Genomic DNA, 20,482 nt, shown 5'->3' on the forward strand with positions numbered 1-20,482 from the left:
CCAGCAAGTCCAGCGCCCACTCACACCCGGATTTCAGGTAGCAGAGGGCAGTCCTGTCCGGCCACAGGGGGCATGAGGCCCAAGGCCAGGGCCCTACTCTGTTCTTACTGCCCCCACGGGGAGCCTAAATGTGGTCATGACTTTCAGGAGGAAGCTGGGAGGCCCTAGAGGTGCCCTCACAGTAGCCGCTTCCTGCCTGCGGAGTGCCGGGTCTTTTCATGGCATAGGAAGTCCATGCAGCCTGCTCCTTTGAGTTCTGCTCAACATAAGGCACTCCTGGCCCAGAGCCCAGCGCCCAGCTTCAGGCCCTGCAGTGGGGCTGGCTGCACCGTCCATGCCCAGGTCCTATCTGTGAGGGGAAGAGAGGCGGGGGCTGCCTGGCTCGGCTATTCCCAGCAGCGCAGCCCTGGGGAAGGAAAGCTCCCTGCTGCAGCCTCTCTCTGGGAGCCCCAGAAGTGGCAGCCAGGAGCTGGGCCTTCGCGTGCCACAGCCTGGACGGGGAGGACCTCATCTCCCTCCCTTCCCGCCCAAGCCCAGGCCGGGGCTGAGAGATCTCGTTGACCACAGGGTAGCCAGGCGGCCAGGGGGAGTTAGGACATTTATTTCATAATCACAGAGCTGTACATTTTCTATAAATAACGTAGAGCAGGGATATTTACAGCCCCTCCCCTGCTCCCCAGGCCATCTTTCCCTTCTGGCACCCGGTGCCAGGAGACGCTGCCTGCAAGAACAGGCGTGCGGACGGGACCCGGCCACTCCCCATCCCGCCCTGGTTCTTGGGCAGTGCAGCAGTGGTCCCTGGGTCACTACTAGTCCCAACCACTCCGTCCTCTCATGTGGAAGGCTAGGGAGCGCCCTGTAGGGAAGTCCCAGGGCTGTCCCCAGGTGCTGCCCCCACAGCGCTGGGCCACGGAGGAGCCACCACTGGGGAGAGGCAAGAGGAGGCAGGGAGGTCGCAGCTCACTCCCAGCTGCCCCAAACTCCTCCCTTCCTTTCCCTGCCCACCCCTGGCCTGGCGGGGCAGGCTCAAGTCTCCCTCACCGCCCGCAGAGCGGACCTGCTCCAGGCGCTCAGTCGTGCTGGGTCACCAATGGAGAGCGGGCTCCTGCACTGGGGGGGTCAGGATGCCGACGACAAGGACGAGAAACCACGACACAAACATCTCAAGGACACGCAATGGTGGGCTTGCACTGGCCCAACACACACCCACCCACACACTCACTCTTGGGGCCTTGCGGGGACAGTAGGCTCACCTTCTGGGAGTAGAGGGGGAGGTGGCAGGGGCTATCTTAGCCCTGTGACAAACGCTCAAAGACACTCAGAGACGTATAACTGGGACCCAACTAAGCCTCGGCTTGCGCAGAACACACACACACCATCCACGTCTCATCACAGCAGCACTGCACACGCGGGGACAGCAAGACGCACGGGCGTTCCCTGGGTTGGGCGGCCGCTCCGCCCCCTCCATCAGCTCGAGACAGGCCGTGGGGGGGTTCTGAGACCTTCCTCACTGCTGCGCGCTGCAGCCACGTACGAGAAGAGACACAACACAGAGTAGCAGATCTCGTGGGCCTAGAGGGAGAGAAAACCAGATAGGTCAGTCACACAGAGATTCCCGTGCCTGCACATGTGGAGGGTGTGCCAAGCCGGTGACTCCTGCCCTGACACGGAGCACAAGGCGCGGGAGAGGGGATTAGTGCACATGTGCCTGCTCCCAGGGCTGAAGACTGGTTCGGCCTCGGCTGTGTTGCAGGCACCTGGCCGAGGTGCCCACAGACGCCCACCCCCCTCCTGCGCAGAGGTCCCCAGGGAGCCCTGCGCAGCCCTGGCGTGTCGGGGCCGGGTGGCACACTCACCATTGGTGTCTTGTACTTGTGGCTCACCACTTCTTTAATTTCAGGAACTAAAACCGGACGGGCAAGAGACAAAACAGAAAGTTCAAAACTAAGAGCGACAGTGCCATGCTCCCTCAGGCGGCAGTGCCTGGCACCAGGGTCCCCTTCCCTCTGCAGCCTCTCGCAGTGGCTGCCAGCAGCTTAGGCTGGGACAGGCCTGCGGCCACCCGAGACTTCTGTCCAGACCCTGCCGGAGGAGACGACACTGCCCCCAGACAGCTGGGCTAGACCTCTGGAGCCCGTGGTTCTGAAAGGCCCCGCCTGGTCACCGCTCTGTCCAGGGCCCTGGGGACTGGCAGATGTGAGCCGGGAGAGGAGCGTTGTCTCCAGCCTGTGCCTCACCTTGCCCAAATGCCCGGGAACTCACGCCTATCACCAGCCCCAAAGTTCCCTTTGTTCCCAGCCCCTACCCAGAGTGTCCCATGAGACTGCAAGTGAACTTCCCTGAGTGGCAGGAGAAGCCCAGGCCTGCCTGTGTGAGGGAGAGCGTCAGAGGGCTCGGCAGCAGACACATCGAGCAGGAGAGACAGGCGGGGACAGCACCCGGGGAGCGGCAGGCAGATACACACATGTCCACAGCCCAGAATGCAAGACCGAGTCACCCCTGCCCCAGCCATGCAGGGGTTCTGCTTGGCCAGAGGAGGGAGCAGGGCGCCCAGGCTCAGCCATCATCATCATGGTCCCTTGAGATTGGGAGCAGAGGGGTGTGGCATCCCCCTGGGAGCCAGAAAAAAAGTGGGGTGAGTTGGCCACGCCTTCTCCTGACCCTGAGAGTAGAATTCGGGGAACTTGGGGTTAGCACGTCATAACCTTGTCAAAGGCCGAGCGAGCTGGAAGATTCTCCCAAACATCTCTCGGGCAGAAGAGAGAAGGGAGCGCAGGAGGGAGAGAGGACTGGGCTCCGGGAGCCGGTGCGAGAGTGGAGGGAAGTCGGGAAGGAAGAGGGTGGGGAGAGAGGAGACGACGAGGTGGCCATGTGAGCAGCTGGTGTGGTGAAAGGGAGCCCGCCCACCCACGGCAGGGCCCAAGGCAGGGCCTGGGGAGAGGCAGCACGAGCCGAGCCGCGGTCACTTTACCTGCTGGAGAACGAAGGTTTTCATAGCAGCGATGAGGGGCACAAAAGAATGAAGCACAAACACAGCAGGAACTCAAAGCCCCAGGGTGAGACCCCTCTACACCACTCCTTAGCACTGACAGGGACGGCCGGCTCCCGGCTCCCCGCTCCAACTGCGCTTCTGCCCCTGAGGCCCACCGGGCTTCCCTGCCCCTCGAGCACGCTGCCTGCGATGCCCCACGCCCCTCCTCTAGCACAGAGGCCAGGTGGAGAGCAGAGCTGGGCTGCTGGAGAGATGGCAGCAGGCAACGCGGACACAGCAGAGCTTGGGCATCGCCAGCCTGCTCCAGCCCAGGTCTTGCTGACGCCCGGCCCGTCTGGCCAGGCCAGGGAAGGTGGCGCTACTTCCCTGAGCCTCTTCGGGGCGTCTCACACTGGCTCTTCTGCAGCCACTGCCGGCCCTCGCCCTCTCCTTCCCTGCTCATCTGGGGCTCCCCTTCCTCCCTGTCACTCCTGCTCTCCTGACCGCTCTGCGGAGGCGCTTCTTCTCCCTGCCCCTCGTGCCTCCTCTGGAGCGCCGAGGTTTGAGTGACTGCCATGGGAGTCCAGACCTAAGAGCAAAATAGTGTAATTACCAAATTCCTCCAGGACAAAGACGCCTCGAACTGTATTGCACTTTTTAATGTGATTCAGCTCTATGAAAACCTGCAAGAGAGGGAGGGAGGGTGGGGTGAGGCCCGGAGGCTCCGCCCCTGCCTGCCCCACAGAGCCCACTCTCCCGGCTACACAGCCCCGCTCCCACACAGAAAACCTGCTTCCCAAAGGGAGGACAGAACTCACACACACACACAACTCAAAAGCGCTAAGAAGCAAAGACAGCAGAAAGGGCGTGTACCTTCCGCTCCTGGCCGGAGGAGAAAGCATGGGAGAGAAATGAAGGCGTTAGTTTTAACGGTCAAGCCCAACCCAAAGGCCCCTCTGCCGGCCTGGGCTGCCCGCCCGTGCCCTCTGCCCGGGCAGTGCTCATAGGACACAGTGCCCCGGTTTCCCCTCAGCCCGTCAAGTCTCGACCCTTCCATGCATCCTCCTCCGGCGCAGAGGGGCTGGCACGGGCGCAAAGCTCCCCGGGGCTGTTCTTGGGCTGGGAGGTGTTGGAGTCTCCCTCGAAACAGGATCCGGATCTCCCAGCAGTATGTGCCGATCACACTAACAGCTGCCACTCGCCTCCTGGGAGCTCTATAATCCTTACGCCTCAGCGGTACAGTCTACAGCTCTACCCCTAGCTGAGTGATGAGGACTGTGCAGGTCAGCGAGTGTATCTGTCCGTGAATAATGCGACTGGGCTTCGAATCCAAGCCCATCCTGGCTCCAGCTCTGTCTTTGGCCCATCTGTGGCTCCACGCCGTATCAACTCCGCAGGAGGGGGTCTGGCGCGTTCCCCCACTCCAACTGACTGCTGTGTGGCAGCCGCAGACAGCAGGCCACCGTCTCATTACCAGACTGGGAAGTCAGCACTTACTCCCCCCAAGAAAGCTCTCTAGCTGGGGCCCACGCCCTCAACTACTGAGTGGCACCCCTTTACTTCTCGCTGTCTGACAACATGGTGCCCCAAGGGCAGAACAAGGAATTCGGCAGGGCCCCTGTGTCATTTAACAAGATCTCATCCTCAGAAAGGGAGGCCACAGCACTAAAACGTGGCCAGAGACCCACGCCCCAAGAAGTGCCGGCACCTTTGTGGCCTAGAAAAGCACTTAGGCAAAACTCTTCGGGCTCACCCCAAGGTCTCTAGGGGTTTGCTGCCCTCCTAAGCCCCAGACTGAAACAGTGAGGGGCTGCCGGGAAGCGAGGGCAGCTGTTTCTTGTTACACCACGCTGCCCAGCCAGAATTCTCAAGGGAGAACTCCCACGGCAAGCCAAGGAAGCCAGCCCCAGAGTCCCACGTCACCCCCTGCTGAGGATCGGCTGCCTGTGCTCAGGGACTGTGGTGCGGGCCCGGGGCCTCACGGAGAGGAACTGGCATGTCAGGCCAGGGAATGGGAAGGAAGGCACTTGTGTGAAGTCAGAGCTGGGAACGGACCTGGGATGACGCGCTGGCCTCAGAAAGGAATTAGCTTAAGCAATGTCCACTGAGAGAAAAAGTAACACTGTATTAAAAGACCAAGAGAAAAACAAAGTCAGCTCCTATGGTGGCGTCACCACAAGGGAAGGATGATCCTGAAGTGCTCCCCCACCGGAAGAAGGGGCACAGGGCCTGTGGAGCGGGGGACAGAGCGGGGACACAACGGAAGGGAGAGAACAGGAAGAATCAGCGGGAGAAGGAAGTGGCAAATAAACACACGCTTCAGAGAGGACAGAGACGAGTCGCTCGCACGCACACACGCACGCACGCACGCGCTCCTCGCACACCAGAACTACTGGAGGAGCTCAGCCAGTTCGACTCTCAAAGCACAACCACCAAGCAAAGCACACCCTGGGAAGAAAGGGAGGCAGCGGTGCTGCGCAGAAGGGCCGCGTGAGACGCTCCCACTCACACTGTGCCAGTGCAGCGGCCGGGTAGCCTGGCCCCAGCCTCACTGTCCCTCTCAGCCTCCCGCCACAGGCTCCTGGGGGTCACCAATGTCACTGTGCCCCCCCCCCCCGCTCTCTCTTGGGTCCGGCTGCTCCAGTTCTCCCAGCGGCCCTCTCTCATGCTCACTGGGAAGGCACTGGGGACCTGGACAGCGATCCCTACTTCAGATGGAACAGCAGGGCCAGGCAGCCTTGTGCTGCCACCTCCACCTACCTGGTTGTGCATGAACTTGAGATTGATCCCTTCCAGAGTGACCTGCAGCAAGCCACCCTCACCAGTTTTCATGTCCTGCACAGGGAACTCGCCACCTAGTTCAGGCCCTGTGGTGAGGGAGGGGGTATGAGTGGGCAGCCCCAGCCCCGACCTCCTCGCCAGGCCTGACACTCAGGACCGGGGAAAGCACCCTCTCGCCTCTCACCCGGCTTGATGCTCTGCTGTCGGGCGGCAGCACGCTCCATGCTGTCCTTCACGCAGTAGTACAGCTCGCGGCACTGCGGCACAGGGGAGACAGCCGCTGTCACACAAGCCTTGCAGGGCTCCCGCCCTCTGCCAGCTGAGGAATGCCGGGCCAGGGCCAGGTCTCAGAGACACCCTCGGGTGTCCCACACAACAGATGGGGGACAAAGGGTGGCTCCAGATGTGGATTCTGGAACTTTAACTTCTCAGCGGGATACTCGTTGTTGGCCTTCAATGGCTACCCCACCCCCAACACAAACAGGGATCCTGGGTACCTTCTTAGTGTAGAACTTGTTGAGCTGGGTCTCAGAGCCATTTCGCCGCCACAAGCACAACACCTTGGTCTTAGGACAGTAGGTCATGTTGATGAGCTTCTCGTACCACCAGCGCTCATAGACGGTCCCGATGTTGCTACGCAGCACCACGCAGTCATCACACACCTGGGCAAGTGCACAGAGCAGTTCAGTGGCGCTGGTCTCTGGAGAGCCTCGCCCATCCCTGGCCACACTCCACTGCTTCCCACAGGGCAGGAGTCAGGCAACCACACCGCCAGGTTTTCTGCCCTATACTCATAGCCTCCCTCTGTGGAGACACAAACACAGAATGACTGGCCATCCTGTCTGCTAGCGTTGTTGAAAGAAATGAAGGCATTGGATGGAGCCTGTGTACACAGAGCCTTACTCCTCCAGTCTGTTCTCTCTGCCACATCTCCCACGTCCTACAGATTTCAAGTGTTCACAGGGTATCACATGCTTCCCCCACACAGCCTTAGGAGTCAGCCCCTTTCTGCTTCAGAAAGACAAAGGCAGGGGATGATGGCAGACTGAACCAACGCATTTTCTAATCCTAATTCTTCCCTGTTTTATTTTATTTTACTTTACGATTTATCTATTTATTTGAAAGTCAGAGTTACAGAGAGGGAGAGACAGAGAGATGGAGATCTTCCATGTGCTGGTGCACCCAGATGGCCACAGTGGCTGGGGCTGGGCCAGGCAGAAGCCAGGAGCCAGAAGCTTCTTCAGGTTTCTCACATGGGCAGCAGGGGCCCAAGCATTTGGGCCATCCTCCATTGCTCTTTCTAGGCCACTAGCAGGGAGCTGGATTGGAAGTGGAGCGGCCGGGACTTGAATCGGCGCCCATTTGGGACGCTGGCATTGCAGGCGGTGGCTTCACCCACTGAGCCACAACACCAGCTCTCTATTCCTATTCCTACAAAAGTATTTTCATAAATTAATAACATAAGTGACACATGAACAATGCTTACTGCACAAAAACTATTCAAAACAGGATGCAGGCGTGTGGCCTGGTGGTGGTCTCGACATCCTCTACTGGAGTGCCTGGGTTCAAGTTCTGGGCTCTGTTTCTGATCCAGTTTCGTGCTAGTGCACACAGTGGGAGTCAGACTGCCTGCGTTACACTTCGCGTTCAGCCATTACTTGGCTGTGTGCCATGAACAAGTTACTCTGTGTCTAGATTCCCTCATGTGTAAGATGGAGCTAACTTTGTGGGGTAGTTGTGAAGACACAATGAGTTAATGCACAAAAAAACCCGTAGGAAGCACAGATGGTTAGCAGCTGTAACAAAACATCGTGACAGAAGAAATACAAGAGTGACTATTATTACCATGTTAATATTCTTAATTCTTTCTCCACAGGGGGCCTCTCATGCGGAGCAGCTTCTCATACTCACCCTGTCCACATCCGAACTCCACTTCTCTTTCTGGACAGATCTTTCTTTGACATCCCCTACCTACCTGATGTCTGCCACTCACACGGCTTCCCTTTGCCCTCAACCACATCCTCACTGAGTCCTCAGGTACCCCCGGGCCACTTTCTTTGCCTACTCCACCTCTTACTTCTCCTTCAATTCTAAGCTCAAAGGTCACTTCTTCCGAGGAGCTGTCCATGACTCCCAGGCCCCTGGTCTGTATTTCCCTAACTCCCGGCCCCGACGATGTCCATCACATTTTAAGACACTCTTTGATTATCTGAATTCCCCGATGGCTTATCCACTCTGAAAGAGCAACAGAAACCATGTCAGTCTGATTCACTGCTATAATCCCCACAACCCAAGAGTGGGCCAAGCATATAGTACGGCTCCATAAGTATCAGGTGAATGAATAAGGAATGCATACGACTATGAGGTTGATGACATCTGGCTGGAGTTCAGCAAAGCAGCAGCAGTAAGATTAGGAAGCTCGGGTCCTAGCCCAGCCTGACTCTGTGGATCCCGTCATGTGGAAAGTGGACAATACCACCCCACCTTCCACAAGCCTTTAAGAACATCATGTAAAGGTGGGGTGCATATTTAAGGCCCCATGATTTCTGGGCCAGAGAAATGATGGTAATAATGTGGCTTTCCTGTGCTGCTGGTCAAATTACACACTGATACAGTCTTTTGGCTGGCAATGAGGCAGAATGTATCCAAATTTTAAATGTATATAAGCTTTATCTGGAAACTCCATGTCCAGGAATATGTCCTACAGAATCCAGTGGGAGGCACTAAGTAAATAGGATAATACCTAATGACTATGCAAAAACTTTAAAACATGGAAAGATGTCCATGATACATTAAGTTTTTTTAAAAAAAAGTTATAGGGGTCGGCACTGTGGCCTAGCAGGTAAAGCTGCCACCTGCAGTGCTGGCATTCCACATGGGCACTGGACCAAGTCGCAGCTGCTCCACTTCTGGTCCAGCTCTCTGATGTGGCCTGGGAAAGCAGAAGAAGATGGCCCAAGTCCTTGGGCCCCTGCACTAACGTGGGAGACCGGGAAGAAGCTCCTGGCTCCTGGCTTTGGATTGGAGCAACTTCAGCCATTGTGGCCAATTGGGGAGTGAACCAGCAGATGGAAGACCTCTCTCTGTGTCTCTGCCTCTCCTTCTGTCTCTGTATAACTCTGACTTTCAAATAAATAAATAAATCTTTAAAAAAAAAAATCCTAAATATAAATATAAATCCTAAAACAAAATTCCATATATACAAAATATATTTACACAAATAGGCTTTGTTGTTATTGTTTTAATCTGAACGGATAAAACCAAACTCTCAACAGTAATTACCTTTGGGGAGTGGAACTGGGATGAAGTGGAGGAAATGTTTACCTTACTTACTTTATACATTTTGAAAAATTTACAACATATATTGTTTTACTTTAATACCATTAGTTGAACTCTTAACACAGAATTATTCTTAGGTGTTTAAATCCAATTGAAAATTGATCCCTGTTAAAAATAAGAGTAAGAATAAAAGAGGGAGGAGATATACAATTCGGCACACATCCCCTCGGACTTACCCCTAAGGGTAAAGCTAAAAACTTGCCATGGGACTCCAAATCCCATTAAGTTGACAGGTACCAATACCATCTTACTAGTTAAAGTGATCAGTTTAAGTTCATAACTGATCATAAAGATAGGATTAAGTGTCAAAGAGATCACATAAATAAGACCAAGTGTTTGGTAATAACAATAGATAGAATTAAAAAGGAGAGAATGATCCGACATGGGAAGCAGGATACACAGCAGACTCATAGAATGACAAATGCCTTAAACAGCACTCTGGCCTCAGAATCAGCCCTTAAGACAGTTGGATCTGGCTAAAAAGCCCATGAGAGTTTTTCAAGCATGGAAAGCCAAGACACTGTGGCAAAAAAATGACCTACATGAAAGATCTCTGTGTGTGAGATCCTGGTGGCAAGAAAGGGCCATCAAAGTAGGAGGTACCTTTCTCTGAAGGGAGGAGAGAACTTCCACTTTGATTATGGCCTTGTCTAAATAATGTTGGAGTTTGTGGACTCAAGAGGCTTCCATAGCCTTGGCAGCTTATGACAAGATCCTCAGGTGATCACTGACATCATAAATAAGAGTGTGAATTGTTAAATCAACAACAGGAGTCATTGCGCACTTGCTCCCCATGTAGGACCTTAATGTGTCCTTATTGTTGTACTATGAGAATTAACAGTAAAACGAGTCCTCAAACAGTACTTTATACTTTGGGTGTCTTAGTGGGGTGCAAATTGTTGAAATCTTTACTTAGTATAGAGTTGATCTTCTGTATATAAAGATAATTAAAAACAAATCTTAAGAATGGGAGGGAAGAAGGAGTAGGAGTGGAATGGTTTGGGGGTGGGAGGAAGGGTATGGGAGAAAGAACTGCTACAATCCGAAAGCTGTACTTATGAAATTTATATTTATTAAATAAAAGCTTTCTATTAAAAAAGAAAAAATTTCAACATATATTATTTTACTTTTATAACTAAAAAAAAATAAATAAAGTAAAAAACATCCATAAAAAGCCTTCTCAAATTGCTAACAGATCAGATCTCAGGCTGAGCTCTGAGAAAGGCGAGATCAGACAGCCTGAGTGGCCACAGATGACGCAGTGGTGGGGGCACTGTTGCACGGTGTGGCAATACTTTAAGAACAGGCGCTGTGAGGGTAAAGGAGCCAATTCCACACTCCAGAGGCTCAGCCCAAGGCTGCATGTACAGTGGCGATGCTGAGTCCTGTGTTTCAAGGGATCTTCTGGAGAGGCTTAGTTTTCAAAAGGAGCCAGAAAGGGCGAGGATCACCTGCCACCTCTATAGGGCACAGGTGTCCTAGTTAGTGATCAGCTCTCAGAAACACCTGGCCAAATCCCAGTCCCTCAAAAAGGTGACCTGCAAATGCCTGCCTTCTCAACTACCCTGGCACATTTGTTTCTGCTTCAGAGTAACCCGAGCCCCCAGGCTGTGGTTGCTGAACCACTTGGTCAAAAAACCGTGAGTGTGAAAATTAAACTCAGGGGGCCGGCACTGTGGCTTAGTGGGTAAAGCCACCACCTGCAGTGCCAGCATTCCTATCATATGGGTGCTGCTCCACTTCCCATCCAGCTCTCTGCTATGACCTAGGAAAGCAATAGAAGATGGCCAAGTCCTCGGGCCTCTGTACCCTTGTGGGAGACCAGGAAGAAGTTCCTGGCTCCTGATTGGCCCAGCTCTGGCTGTTGTGGCCATTTGGGGATTAATCCAACAGATGGAAGACTTCTTTCTCTGCCTCTGACTCTCCGTAACTTTACCTTTCAAATAAATAAATCTTCAAAAAAAAATAAAATAAAATAAAATAAACTCAATTAAACCAAAGCTGAAGAGATAACCTACAGTGTTATTTAGTATTACTACTTTAAGTAGGAGTTGTCCCTAACCTCTAAAATTACTTGGAAAAGATCTACTTTGGTTAAAACACAGAAATGAGAAAACATGGACAAATGCCTTTATAATCCTGGAGTAAGAAAAGCTTTTTTTCTAAGTAGGACTTAAAATCCAAAAGTCATAAAAGGAATAACTAATTAACTACTTTTACCTGAAAGCAAAAGATTTCTGGGGCACGCGTTTGACACAGCAGCTGACATCATGGGGGGGGGGGCACTGAGGCTGCAGAGCAGCAGTTTAGGCTGCAGTCTGCAGTGCTGGCATCTCATATGGTCACTGGTACGAGTCCTGGATGCTCTACTTCTGATCCAGCTCTTGCTAATGTGCCTGGGAAGCAGCTAAGATGGTCCAAGTGCTTGGGCCCCTGCCACCCACATGGGAAACCCAGAAGCTCTTGGCTCCTGGCTTTGGATCGACACAGTTCCGCCCATTTGGGGAGTGAACAAGCAGATGGAAGACCTCTCTCTCTCTCCCTTCCTCTCTCTCTCTCTCTGTCTCTGTCTCTCCTCTCTCTGTAATTCTGACTTTCAAGTAAATAAATAAATCTTTTTTAAAAAATTAAGCACACACACACACACACACACAAAGACATCATTTGGGATGCCTCCATCCCATACTGGAGTGCCTAGGTTCCAGTCCTAGCTCTGCTCCTGATTTTACTTTTCTAATGTACACCCTGGAAGGCAGTAGGTCATGGCTTTAGTAGTTAGGTGCCTGTCACCCACATGGGAGATCTGGATTGAGTTCTAGGCTCCCAGCTTTGGCCTGGTTCAGCCCCAGCTGTTACAGGCATTTAAGGAGTTAACTGGCAGATAGGAGATCTCTGACTCTCTACCTTTCAAAATACATTTAAACAAATTACATAAAAAAAGAAAAAAATTTCTGCATAGCAAAAAATATCACAGGCAAAATCAGAAGACAAATGAGAAAGTTTACAGTGGCCACATCTGGCTGTTTCCATGTGAACCCACTGACTATCAGGAGAGAAACGACCATACAAGACAACTGGAAGAACACAGCACCACCTGTGAAGTATTGTTGCCAAAACACTGATTAGACCTCTAGACTGAGCTATTCGTTTATAAGAAATACAAGTGAGAAGCATGTTAGTGACACCTAGGAGGTTCAATTCACAAAGAACCTAGAATGTGAGGTACTCCACAGGTAAGTGATCCAATTTGTTCAACAGAGTAACTGGCAAAGGGGGAATGGCGTACGTTAAGGGATACTAAGGAGCCTTACTGACCAAAGTTACAAATGTACTGTCCCTGTGACCTAGCAATCCCTCATCAGGGGTTTCTCACAGACACCTGTACAAAAACTAGCAACAGCAAAATACTGGAAAGCACCCAAGGATCCATATGTGCTGACTGGCACAGTCAGAGCAGGGAATGCAGGTGGTCCTACAGAGAGCTTTCTGTTGTACTGAAACAGAACATCACCAGGATGAGTTTAATGAAAAAAACAACATACGGGTCAGTAGATACAATGTGCCACCTTTTATAAGAAAAGAGAAAATGAAGACTTTATATTCATATATTTGTATTTTATTGTTTGCATAAAAATCCGCTGGAAGATAAAAAGGAAACCAATACAACTGGCTACTGATGCCAGCATTTGGCCTAGCAGTTAGGCTGCGGTTGGGACATTTACAACCCATCCCAGAGTGCCTGGGTTCAAGTCCTAGTTCTGCTCCAGATTCTAACTTCCTGCTAATATACATCCTAGGAGGCAGCCAAAGTCAAATAACTGGACTCCTGCCCTCCACATGGGAGACCTGGAGTCAGCCCAGCCCAGTTCCAGCCTTTGCTGGCCACTGGGGAGTGAATCAGTAGATGGAAGCTTTCTGTCTCATAAATAAATGAATAAATACACACATACATAGATATATACATACATACATAAACAGAAGAAACCAAAAACTGGTTATCTATAGGACTATGAAGCAGTGAGTGGGAAATTGATGGAAGGAGACGAGAACGAGCACAAGCCCTCCTGACATATACTATCTTATACTGTTCCAATTTACAGCTAACATGACATTATCACCTAGCCAATAGAGAGGTTAAAAATGGAAGAATAAAAGAATCAGAACATTGATTTGATTACTTGTGAAATACCTGACAATTTAACGATAGATGGATCAAAAAGATAAATGAGACAAATGGGAAAACTATTCTGGCACCACTTTTTAGTTCTCTGTGATTCACAAATATTCCTCTGAGCCCCTAACCAGTACCTACCTCCATGAAAAAGATGTCTCCATTTGTGTCTGTCCCTGCGTGTACCACAAACGTCTGCTTCTTCATGTGCCGGCTGCCACTGGACCGGATAGAGAGATCACGTCCATTCTGAGGAAGGAGAGACTTTTCAGGACACTCCCACATCCCTCTCACAGAGGGCTCTGGGCCAAGACTCCCTCACTGAGCAGCTTTTCCAGCACAGTCTCCTCTGCTGACCACCGACCACCAGGGAAGTATTCTCACAATTTTTCATCTCAGGATGCCTACAGCTCTTAAAAATTACTGAAGATCCCAAAGAACTTTCGTTCATATGAGTTATATTTATAGATAGCATATCAAAAATTAAAACCGAGAAATTTTTAAATAATTATTAATTTATTAACAATAACTATAATTCATTAATAAAAACACATGGCATGCTAATCTACATATCATTTGTAAAACAATCTTGTTTTTTAGGGGCTGGCATGGTGGCATAGTAGGTAAAGCCACCGCCTGCAGTGCTGGCATCCCTATGGGCACTGGTTCGAGTCCTGGCTGCTCCACTTCTTTTTTTAAGATTTATTTATTTGAAAGTCAGAGTTACAGAGAGAGGAGAGGCAGAGAGAGAGAGAGAGAGAGAGGTCTTCCATCTGATGGTTCACTCCCCAATTGGCCACAATGGACAGAACAGAGCCGATCTGAAGCCAGGAGCTTCTTCCATGTCTCCCACGCAGGTGCAGGGTCCCAAGGACTTGGACCATCTTCTACTGCTTTCCCAGGCCATAGCAGAGAGCTGATCGGAAGTGAAGCAGCCGGGTCTCAAACTGGGGCCCATATGGGATGCTGGCACTTCAGGCCATGGCTTTAACCTGCTACACCACAGTGCTGGCCCCTGCTCTACTTCTGATCCAGCTCTCTGCTATGGTCTGAGAAGGCAGTAGAAGATGGCCCAAGTCTTTGGGCCCCTGCACCCACATGGGAGACCCGGAGGAAGCTCCTGGCTCTTGGCTTTGGATTGGCACAGCTCCAGCCATTGCAGCCAACTGGGGAGTGAACCAGCAAATGGAAGACTTCTCTCTCTCTCTGCCTCTCCTTCTCTTTCTCTGTAGCTCTGCATTTCAAATAAATAATCTTTTTTAAAAAAATCTTTTTACCTTTTTCAAATACAGCGAAAGTGAGGTCAAATTTTCTTCATCTGCATCAATCAAAGCACAGATTGGATGGAGAAGCAGAGAGGAGAATATGGGCCATCCTCCGCTGCTCTCTTAGGCTCATTAGCAGGGAGCTAGATCGGAAGCGGAGCAGCTAGGACATGAACCAGTACCTGCATAGGATGTAGCAGTTTAACCTTCTATGCTACAGCACTGGCCCCAGGGAAAAAGATTTTAATGCACATATTCTTCTTTGGCACTGTACAGGACTTAGGAAAAATCAGTGTGCAAAAGTTAGCTGCAATGTGTAATCTGGAAACACAGCACTGAACACTTTACACTATTACATTAAAATCCGTCTATCTGCCTTCCATTTTGAGGGCACCTTTATCCACACTTGAATCTGTAACATCTCACACTGGATGTGGGGTGTCCTGGTTCACTAAATTATGCAGCTCTTCCAAATGTTGGCATGTTTTATTACACAATATAAAAAAATCAGATTCACTAATATTACTACACATCTCCTTAGAAAAGTCTTAAAATGTTGGAAAGCCTCAAGCTCAAAATTCTTCCAAAATTTTTACCTTCACTTAAAAAAATTTGAATTGTATCATTGGCAACACGTGCTATCACTGTTTTCTTTGAAACAACAGGCCCTTTTTATTAATTTTGGAGAAAACGTCCACCAAATGCTCAGCTCTGAACAGCCAGAGTGTGTTAAGCCCTCCTTCTGAGCAAAAACGATGTCCCAGGAACACAGGGCCTAGTTCACCTTGCAACTCAAACTGTTGCAAATTGCTTTTCCTTAAAACCACCACCACACTCGGTTGGCAGCAGAAATGCTTTATGTATACGTCCCAGTCGTCACACAGAATATAAAGATACGTAATCTGTCAGCAAGATGTAACGAAAGTAGTGGTTTTCACTGCTTCACCAAGACACCGGCTCTTTTCAAACTGACACTGTAGGTGAGGACAAAGACGGCTCGCGGTCTGTTTGGGGCCCTGCCCTCGTCTGTTAAGGTGCCAGCAGTCTCACCCACCACTGCTTGTATAGCATCAGTGCAAATGTCAACTGGAGAAAAAGGCACATAACATTTTAGTATTATGATGCCAAACACACTCTACCTTTTAGAGTCTCAGAGGCCCACAAACCACACATTGCAACGGCTATACCAGGCAAGTTTTAGTATACAGAATTCCATTTCCAAAAAGAGGGCTGTAAGCTTCATCTAGAGTCAAAAACCACTACCCCACGTCCCATGCTGGGGGCAAACTGGACTATACAGAGACACAGGCAAGAAACAACCCATGGGGAAGCCTCCGTATCACACTGGAAGGCCCAGCCAGGGAAAGGGGAGCCCAGGGGATGGCCAAGCTGTGCTTACCAGGTTCGCCAGCTGATCCAGCACCTCATTGATTTGCTGGCTGTACACAAGCCCAATATGGGACTTCCCCATTAAGCGCCTCACCTTCTTCCGGATGTCATTCTTATTCACCTGGAAAGCCAAAACAGGAATCTTAGTAAGGGGTCTGCTCTTCTCGCACTGAGGAGAAGAGCAGAGAATGTAAAGGTGTCCTCCTGTCTGAGAGAAGTGATATTGTGACAAAACCCGTCACTGCACACGGGAGTGCACTCTCAACCCTGCGCCCTGCCCACGTGCCGGGAAGAACCCTGGCTCTGCCTCTGGTTGGCTCCTGCAGAAAGTTGCTCTTGAAAGGGCTCTGCAAGGAGACACTGCCTCTTTATGCCCAACCAAGACTGAAACATTGGTTCCTAAACCCTTAGGGATCCTCAGAGTATAAATCAGAAACAGTGACTCAGAGTGGTGACCCTGGGACTCAGTTGTAGCCGAAATTCCCTCCACAGGAGGGAATTGTCCTTTCTCAACCAGAGTCAACTAATACTCCTGGAATTCACCAGTGGAATGAACCAAGAGGGTCTGGCCTGGAGAGCGTCCTTCACGTTTGCTCACCTGATCCCTGCACATCTAGGGAGGCAGCAAGAACAGGAGAAACCCAGGGCTCATTCTCAGAATGACTCTCTTCCACCCAGCCTCAAACTTAGGTTTCCCTTTCACAGCATCACTGTTTACTTGGTAATGTACTTCTTCCACGGCTGTGGAAACCAAGCACAACCAAATCAAACTAGAACCTACCACTACATTGGTTTTTTTTTTTTTTTTTAAAGACTTATTTATTTATTTGAAAGTCAAGAGTTACACAGAGACAGAAGGAGAGAGAGAGAGAGAGAGAGAGAGAGAGAGAGAGGTCTTCCATCTGCTGGTTCACTCCCCAATTGGCCTCAACAGCCATAGCTGAGCTGATCTGAAACCAGGAGCCAGGAGCTTCTTCTGGGTCTCCCATGTGGTGCAGGGGCCCAAGGGCTTGGGCCATTTTCTCCTGCTTTCCCAGGCCATAGCAGAGAGCTGGATCAGAAGTGGAGCAGCCGGGTCTCAAACTGGCACCCAAATGGGATGCCGGCACAGCAGGCAGCAGCTTAACCTGCTACGCCACAGCACCGGCCCCACCACTACAGTGTTAATGGGCAGCTCTTTTTCTAGCAATGGAAAATTCACTATGATAAAGGACTAGTGCTGAGAAATGAATTCTGAGCATCCTTCGTAAGGTTTTAGAAACAACTACCATAAACAAATTAATTCTATCTGTGAGGAGCTTTACTGGCATCGTAAACTACTTAGCAGGAGTCCAAGTACATTCAAAGTAAACAAAGAGAATGGACTCATTGGTTAAGGACACAACTCAGCCTGGCAGCTTCAATACAGGGGTCACATGTGAGCTGGGGGAGAGGCTCTGGGCCTTCAATCAGGCACAGAGCCCTGGGAAGCTGCTCTGACAGCTTCCTAACTCACCCCAGAATTTAAGTGACAGCAACAAGCCTTGCCTGTCCAGCATCAGTAGTGCAGGATGTAAGCAAAGCTGTCAGTACCTTCATCAGCAGCATGTAGGAGATGAGGTTGTGCAACAGTGTGGCCAGCAAGCGATCTTCATCATCCTCCAGGCGCTTCCGGTCATGTTCTCCCAGGGACAGGTACCTAAGTAGAAGACCAGCGTCAGCTGGGAGACCGCAGAACTAACGGAGAGAAGGCTAAGTTTTCATATTCCCAAGGGTTTCCTAAGCCCCATACCTGTCGATCATTTCCTGGGGACCCTGGTCCATACCCATCCCTTCTCTCTCCAACATCACGGCATCTAAGAATGCATCTTCCCAGAACTGCATTTGGTCCCATAAAGTAGAACGCTCTTTGCCTACACAGAATAAAGGTTTCTTAAGAGACTTACTTAGCATTTAAAGAACACAACTGTCAAACAAAGAGTAAACACCAGAATGGAGTCGTTACACATTCCAGGACCAGACAGACACAAACCTCTCCACCCCGGTTCTAACATTCCAGCCCCACATGCCTCCAAGTGAGGCCCAGTCCCTCCCAAGGAGGAGGGATGAACACAGCACACAAAGAAAGGTGGTTACTTATAGAAAAGGTCTCCATAGCAGCGTCCTCTAACTGGTCCCACATTGATCCTTTGTCTCTTCCTGCCAATTTGTGATCAGGAAGGACCATGGTAGCAGGAAAGGAAAGAAAGGCAGACAGACAGAGGCTGTTGATTAATACTAATACCACAGTCTCAACTCGTTTTCCCCCTGCTTGGTCCAGACCCAGGAAATCACTTGCTTCAGATTCCAAGACACATCTAGCATCAGTACTGCCATCAGCAGAAAAGCCAGTTACTTGGCAGTGCTGCTCTCTCCCCTGACTGAGCCCAGCTTTCTCAGTGGAAGGGGCCTTCCCAGTCTGCTTCTTACCTAGGAGTCCCTCATAAAGATACACTCGCTGGCTGACATCTTCAGAACAGCGAACTGGGCTGCCCACCAGCTTCTCCTTCACCCCCGGCTTCAAGCTATGGGCTTTGCCCTGGAGAGAAGAGGTGATCAGTCAGCTGTCAGGAACAGGAGCAAAGTCAACCAAACCTTAGTGAGAGGCTCACACATATATACCCCATACACCCTTGCTTCTGCTAATTTGCTTGCTTCTAGGATTCAACCAAATCTCAATCTGTTAATCCTGTGCAGCACCGGCATCCCACATGGGTATGGGTTTGAGTCCCAGCTGCTCCACTTTTAATCCAGCTGCCTGCTAATGCACCTGGGAAAGACTTCCCAAGTACTTAGGCTCCCACCATACACATGGGAGACACAGAGGGAGTTCCAAGCTCCTGGCTTCAGTCTGGCCCAGCTCCAGCTGTTGCAGACATTTGGGGAGTGGACCATCAAATGGAAGATTGATTTTTCTCTCTGTGTCTTTCAAGTAACATAAATCTTAAAGCAAAAAAATCAGGCTAATTCTCTGGTATCAGCATGACACTAGAAAGGATACAGGGTTGAAGTCAGTTTGACCAAGGTTCAGATCCTTGCTTTTTTTTTTCTTTTTTTGACAGGCAGAGTGGACAGTGAGAGAGAGAGAGAGACAGAGAGAAAGGTCTTCCTTTGCCATTGGTTCACCCTCCAATGGCCGCCGCGGCTGGCGCGCTGCAGCTGGCGCACAGCGCTGATCCAATGGCAGGAGCCAGGTACTTATCCTGGTCTCCCATGGGGTGCAGGGCCCAAGCACTTGGGCCATCCTCCACTGCACTCCCTGGCCACAGCAGAGAGCTGGCCTGGAAGAGGGACAACCAGGACAGAATCCGGCGCCCCGCCTGGACTAGAACCCGGTGTGCTGGCGCCGCTAGGCGGAGGATTGGCCTAGTGAGCCGCGGCGCCAGCCAGATCCTTGCCTCTTATTAGCCGTGTGACCTTAGGAACAAATCTTAGCTTCTCTGAGCTTCCTTTTCCTAATCTGTAAAATGAAGGTTATAGTATTTATCTCCTAAGACTACTGCAATAATTAAATTTGAAATGCATATACATAAAGCACTTAACAGTATCTGGAGTTGGCTTGGTAATGGGTGTATGTTAATTTCCTCTTTCCTACCATCTCTTATTGCCCTTGAGAAATATCACTGTCTGCCACTTCTGTAATAATAAACTTTCTACTCATCAAAAAAGGATTTTCAACTAGGTAAGAGGTAGGTAAAATCATGCCATTTCAATAATACACTGAACAGAACAAACAGCTGATCATAGGTGGTTAGGCAATACCTAATTAGTGTTAACGAAGTAGCAGTCTCCCAGTTCACAGCCTAGTACTTTGTCCAATGGACCTCACTGATTTTATATATAAAAACATATATATATTTTTCTTGTTAAGACAGCTGTTTTGAGTTAAGAAATTTAGGTAACTGCTCCTAGCAACTCAATCATACCAGGAATCCTTGTCCATCAGCAGAAAGCAAGCAAGAATTTGTCCCAGGAAGATAACAGGCGAGATGGCACACAGCTGAATAGCTCCATTGATCAACAATTCTGGCTCATTATCCAGAATGACAGGACCGTAGAAGGATTTTAAACACATGAACAACTGCTTAAAGTCAGAGAGAGGGGCCAGCACTGTGGCGCAGTAGGTTAATCCTCTGCCTGCAGCACCGGCATCCCATATGGGCACCGGTTCTAGTTCTAGATGCTCCTCTTCCAATCCAGCTCTCTGCTATGGCCTGGGAAAGCAGCAGAAGATGGCCCAAGTGCTTGGGCCCCTGCACTTGTGTGGAGACCAGGAAGAAGCTCCTGGCTTCAGATTGGTGCAGTTCTGTCCATTGCAGCCATTTGAGGAATGAACCAGCAGAAGGAAAACCTTTTTCTCTGTCTCCCCCTCTCAGTGTCTGTAACTCTACCTCTCAAATAAATTAATTAATTAAAAATAAATAAATATGTCTTCCCTTCTTTTAAAAAAAAATAAAGTCAGAGGGAGAGGCGAGGCCATCAGAGCAGCCTGATGGCACCCAATCCTGTTCCCAGCCTTCAGTCTGGGAGGCCACTGGCTCTATTAGG

The 20,482-nt window shown here is 50.4% G+C and overlaps 1 protein-coding gene across 50 annotated transcripts in view; it reads right to left on the minus strand.

The window, feature by feature from the left end:
• Nucleotides 1-581: 581 nt before the first annotated feature.
• The window catches only part of MADD (MAP kinase activating death domain), a 44,398-nt gene continuing 24,497 nt past the window's right edge, over nucleotides 582-20,482 (minus strand). For 24 of the 50 annotated variants that reach the window (XM_089326846.1, XM_089326842.1, XM_089326839.1 and 21 more), the window contains 12 exons: nucleotides 18,365-18,473; nucleotides 18,032-18,094; nucleotides 17,688-17,808; nucleotides 17,489-17,594; nucleotides 15,927-16,037; nucleotides 13,404-13,511; nucleotides 6,250-6,414; nucleotides 5,937-6,009; nucleotides 5,732-5,838; nucleotides 3,585-3,654; nucleotides 1,857-1,903; nucleotides 582-1,572 (listed from right to left, as the gene is read on the minus strand). In XM_089326846.1, the coding sequence (XP_089182972.1) occupies nucleotides 1,468-1,572; nucleotides 1,857-1,903; nucleotides 3,585-3,654; nucleotides 5,732-5,838; nucleotides 5,937-6,009; nucleotides 6,250-6,414; nucleotides 13,404-13,511; nucleotides 15,927-16,037; nucleotides 17,489-17,594; nucleotides 17,688-17,808; nucleotides 18,032-18,094; nucleotides 18,365-18,473 (1,185 nt within the window). In that variant the 3' untranslated portion in view covers nucleotides 582-1,467. The remainder of the gene's footprint in view (nucleotides 1,573-1,856; nucleotides 1,904-3,584; nucleotides 3,655-5,731; nucleotides 5,839-5,936; nucleotides 6,010-6,249; nucleotides 6,415-13,403; nucleotides 13,512-15,926; nucleotides 16,038-17,488; nucleotides 17,595-17,687; nucleotides 17,809-18,031; nucleotides 18,095-18,364; nucleotides 18,474-20,482) is intronic. The other 26 variants (XM_051853063.3, XM_070070792.2, XM_051853057.3 and 23 more) reach the window with 3 other exon arrangements.

Source organism: Oryctolagus cuniculus, chromosome 1, assembly GCF_051225735.1.
Source record: "Oryctolagus cuniculus isolate XC-2025 breed Fujian yellow rabbit chromosome 1, ASM5122573v1, whole genome shotgun sequence".
NCBI lineage: Eukaryota > Metazoa > Chordata > Mammalia > Lagomorpha > Leporidae > Oryctolagus > Oryctolagus cuniculus.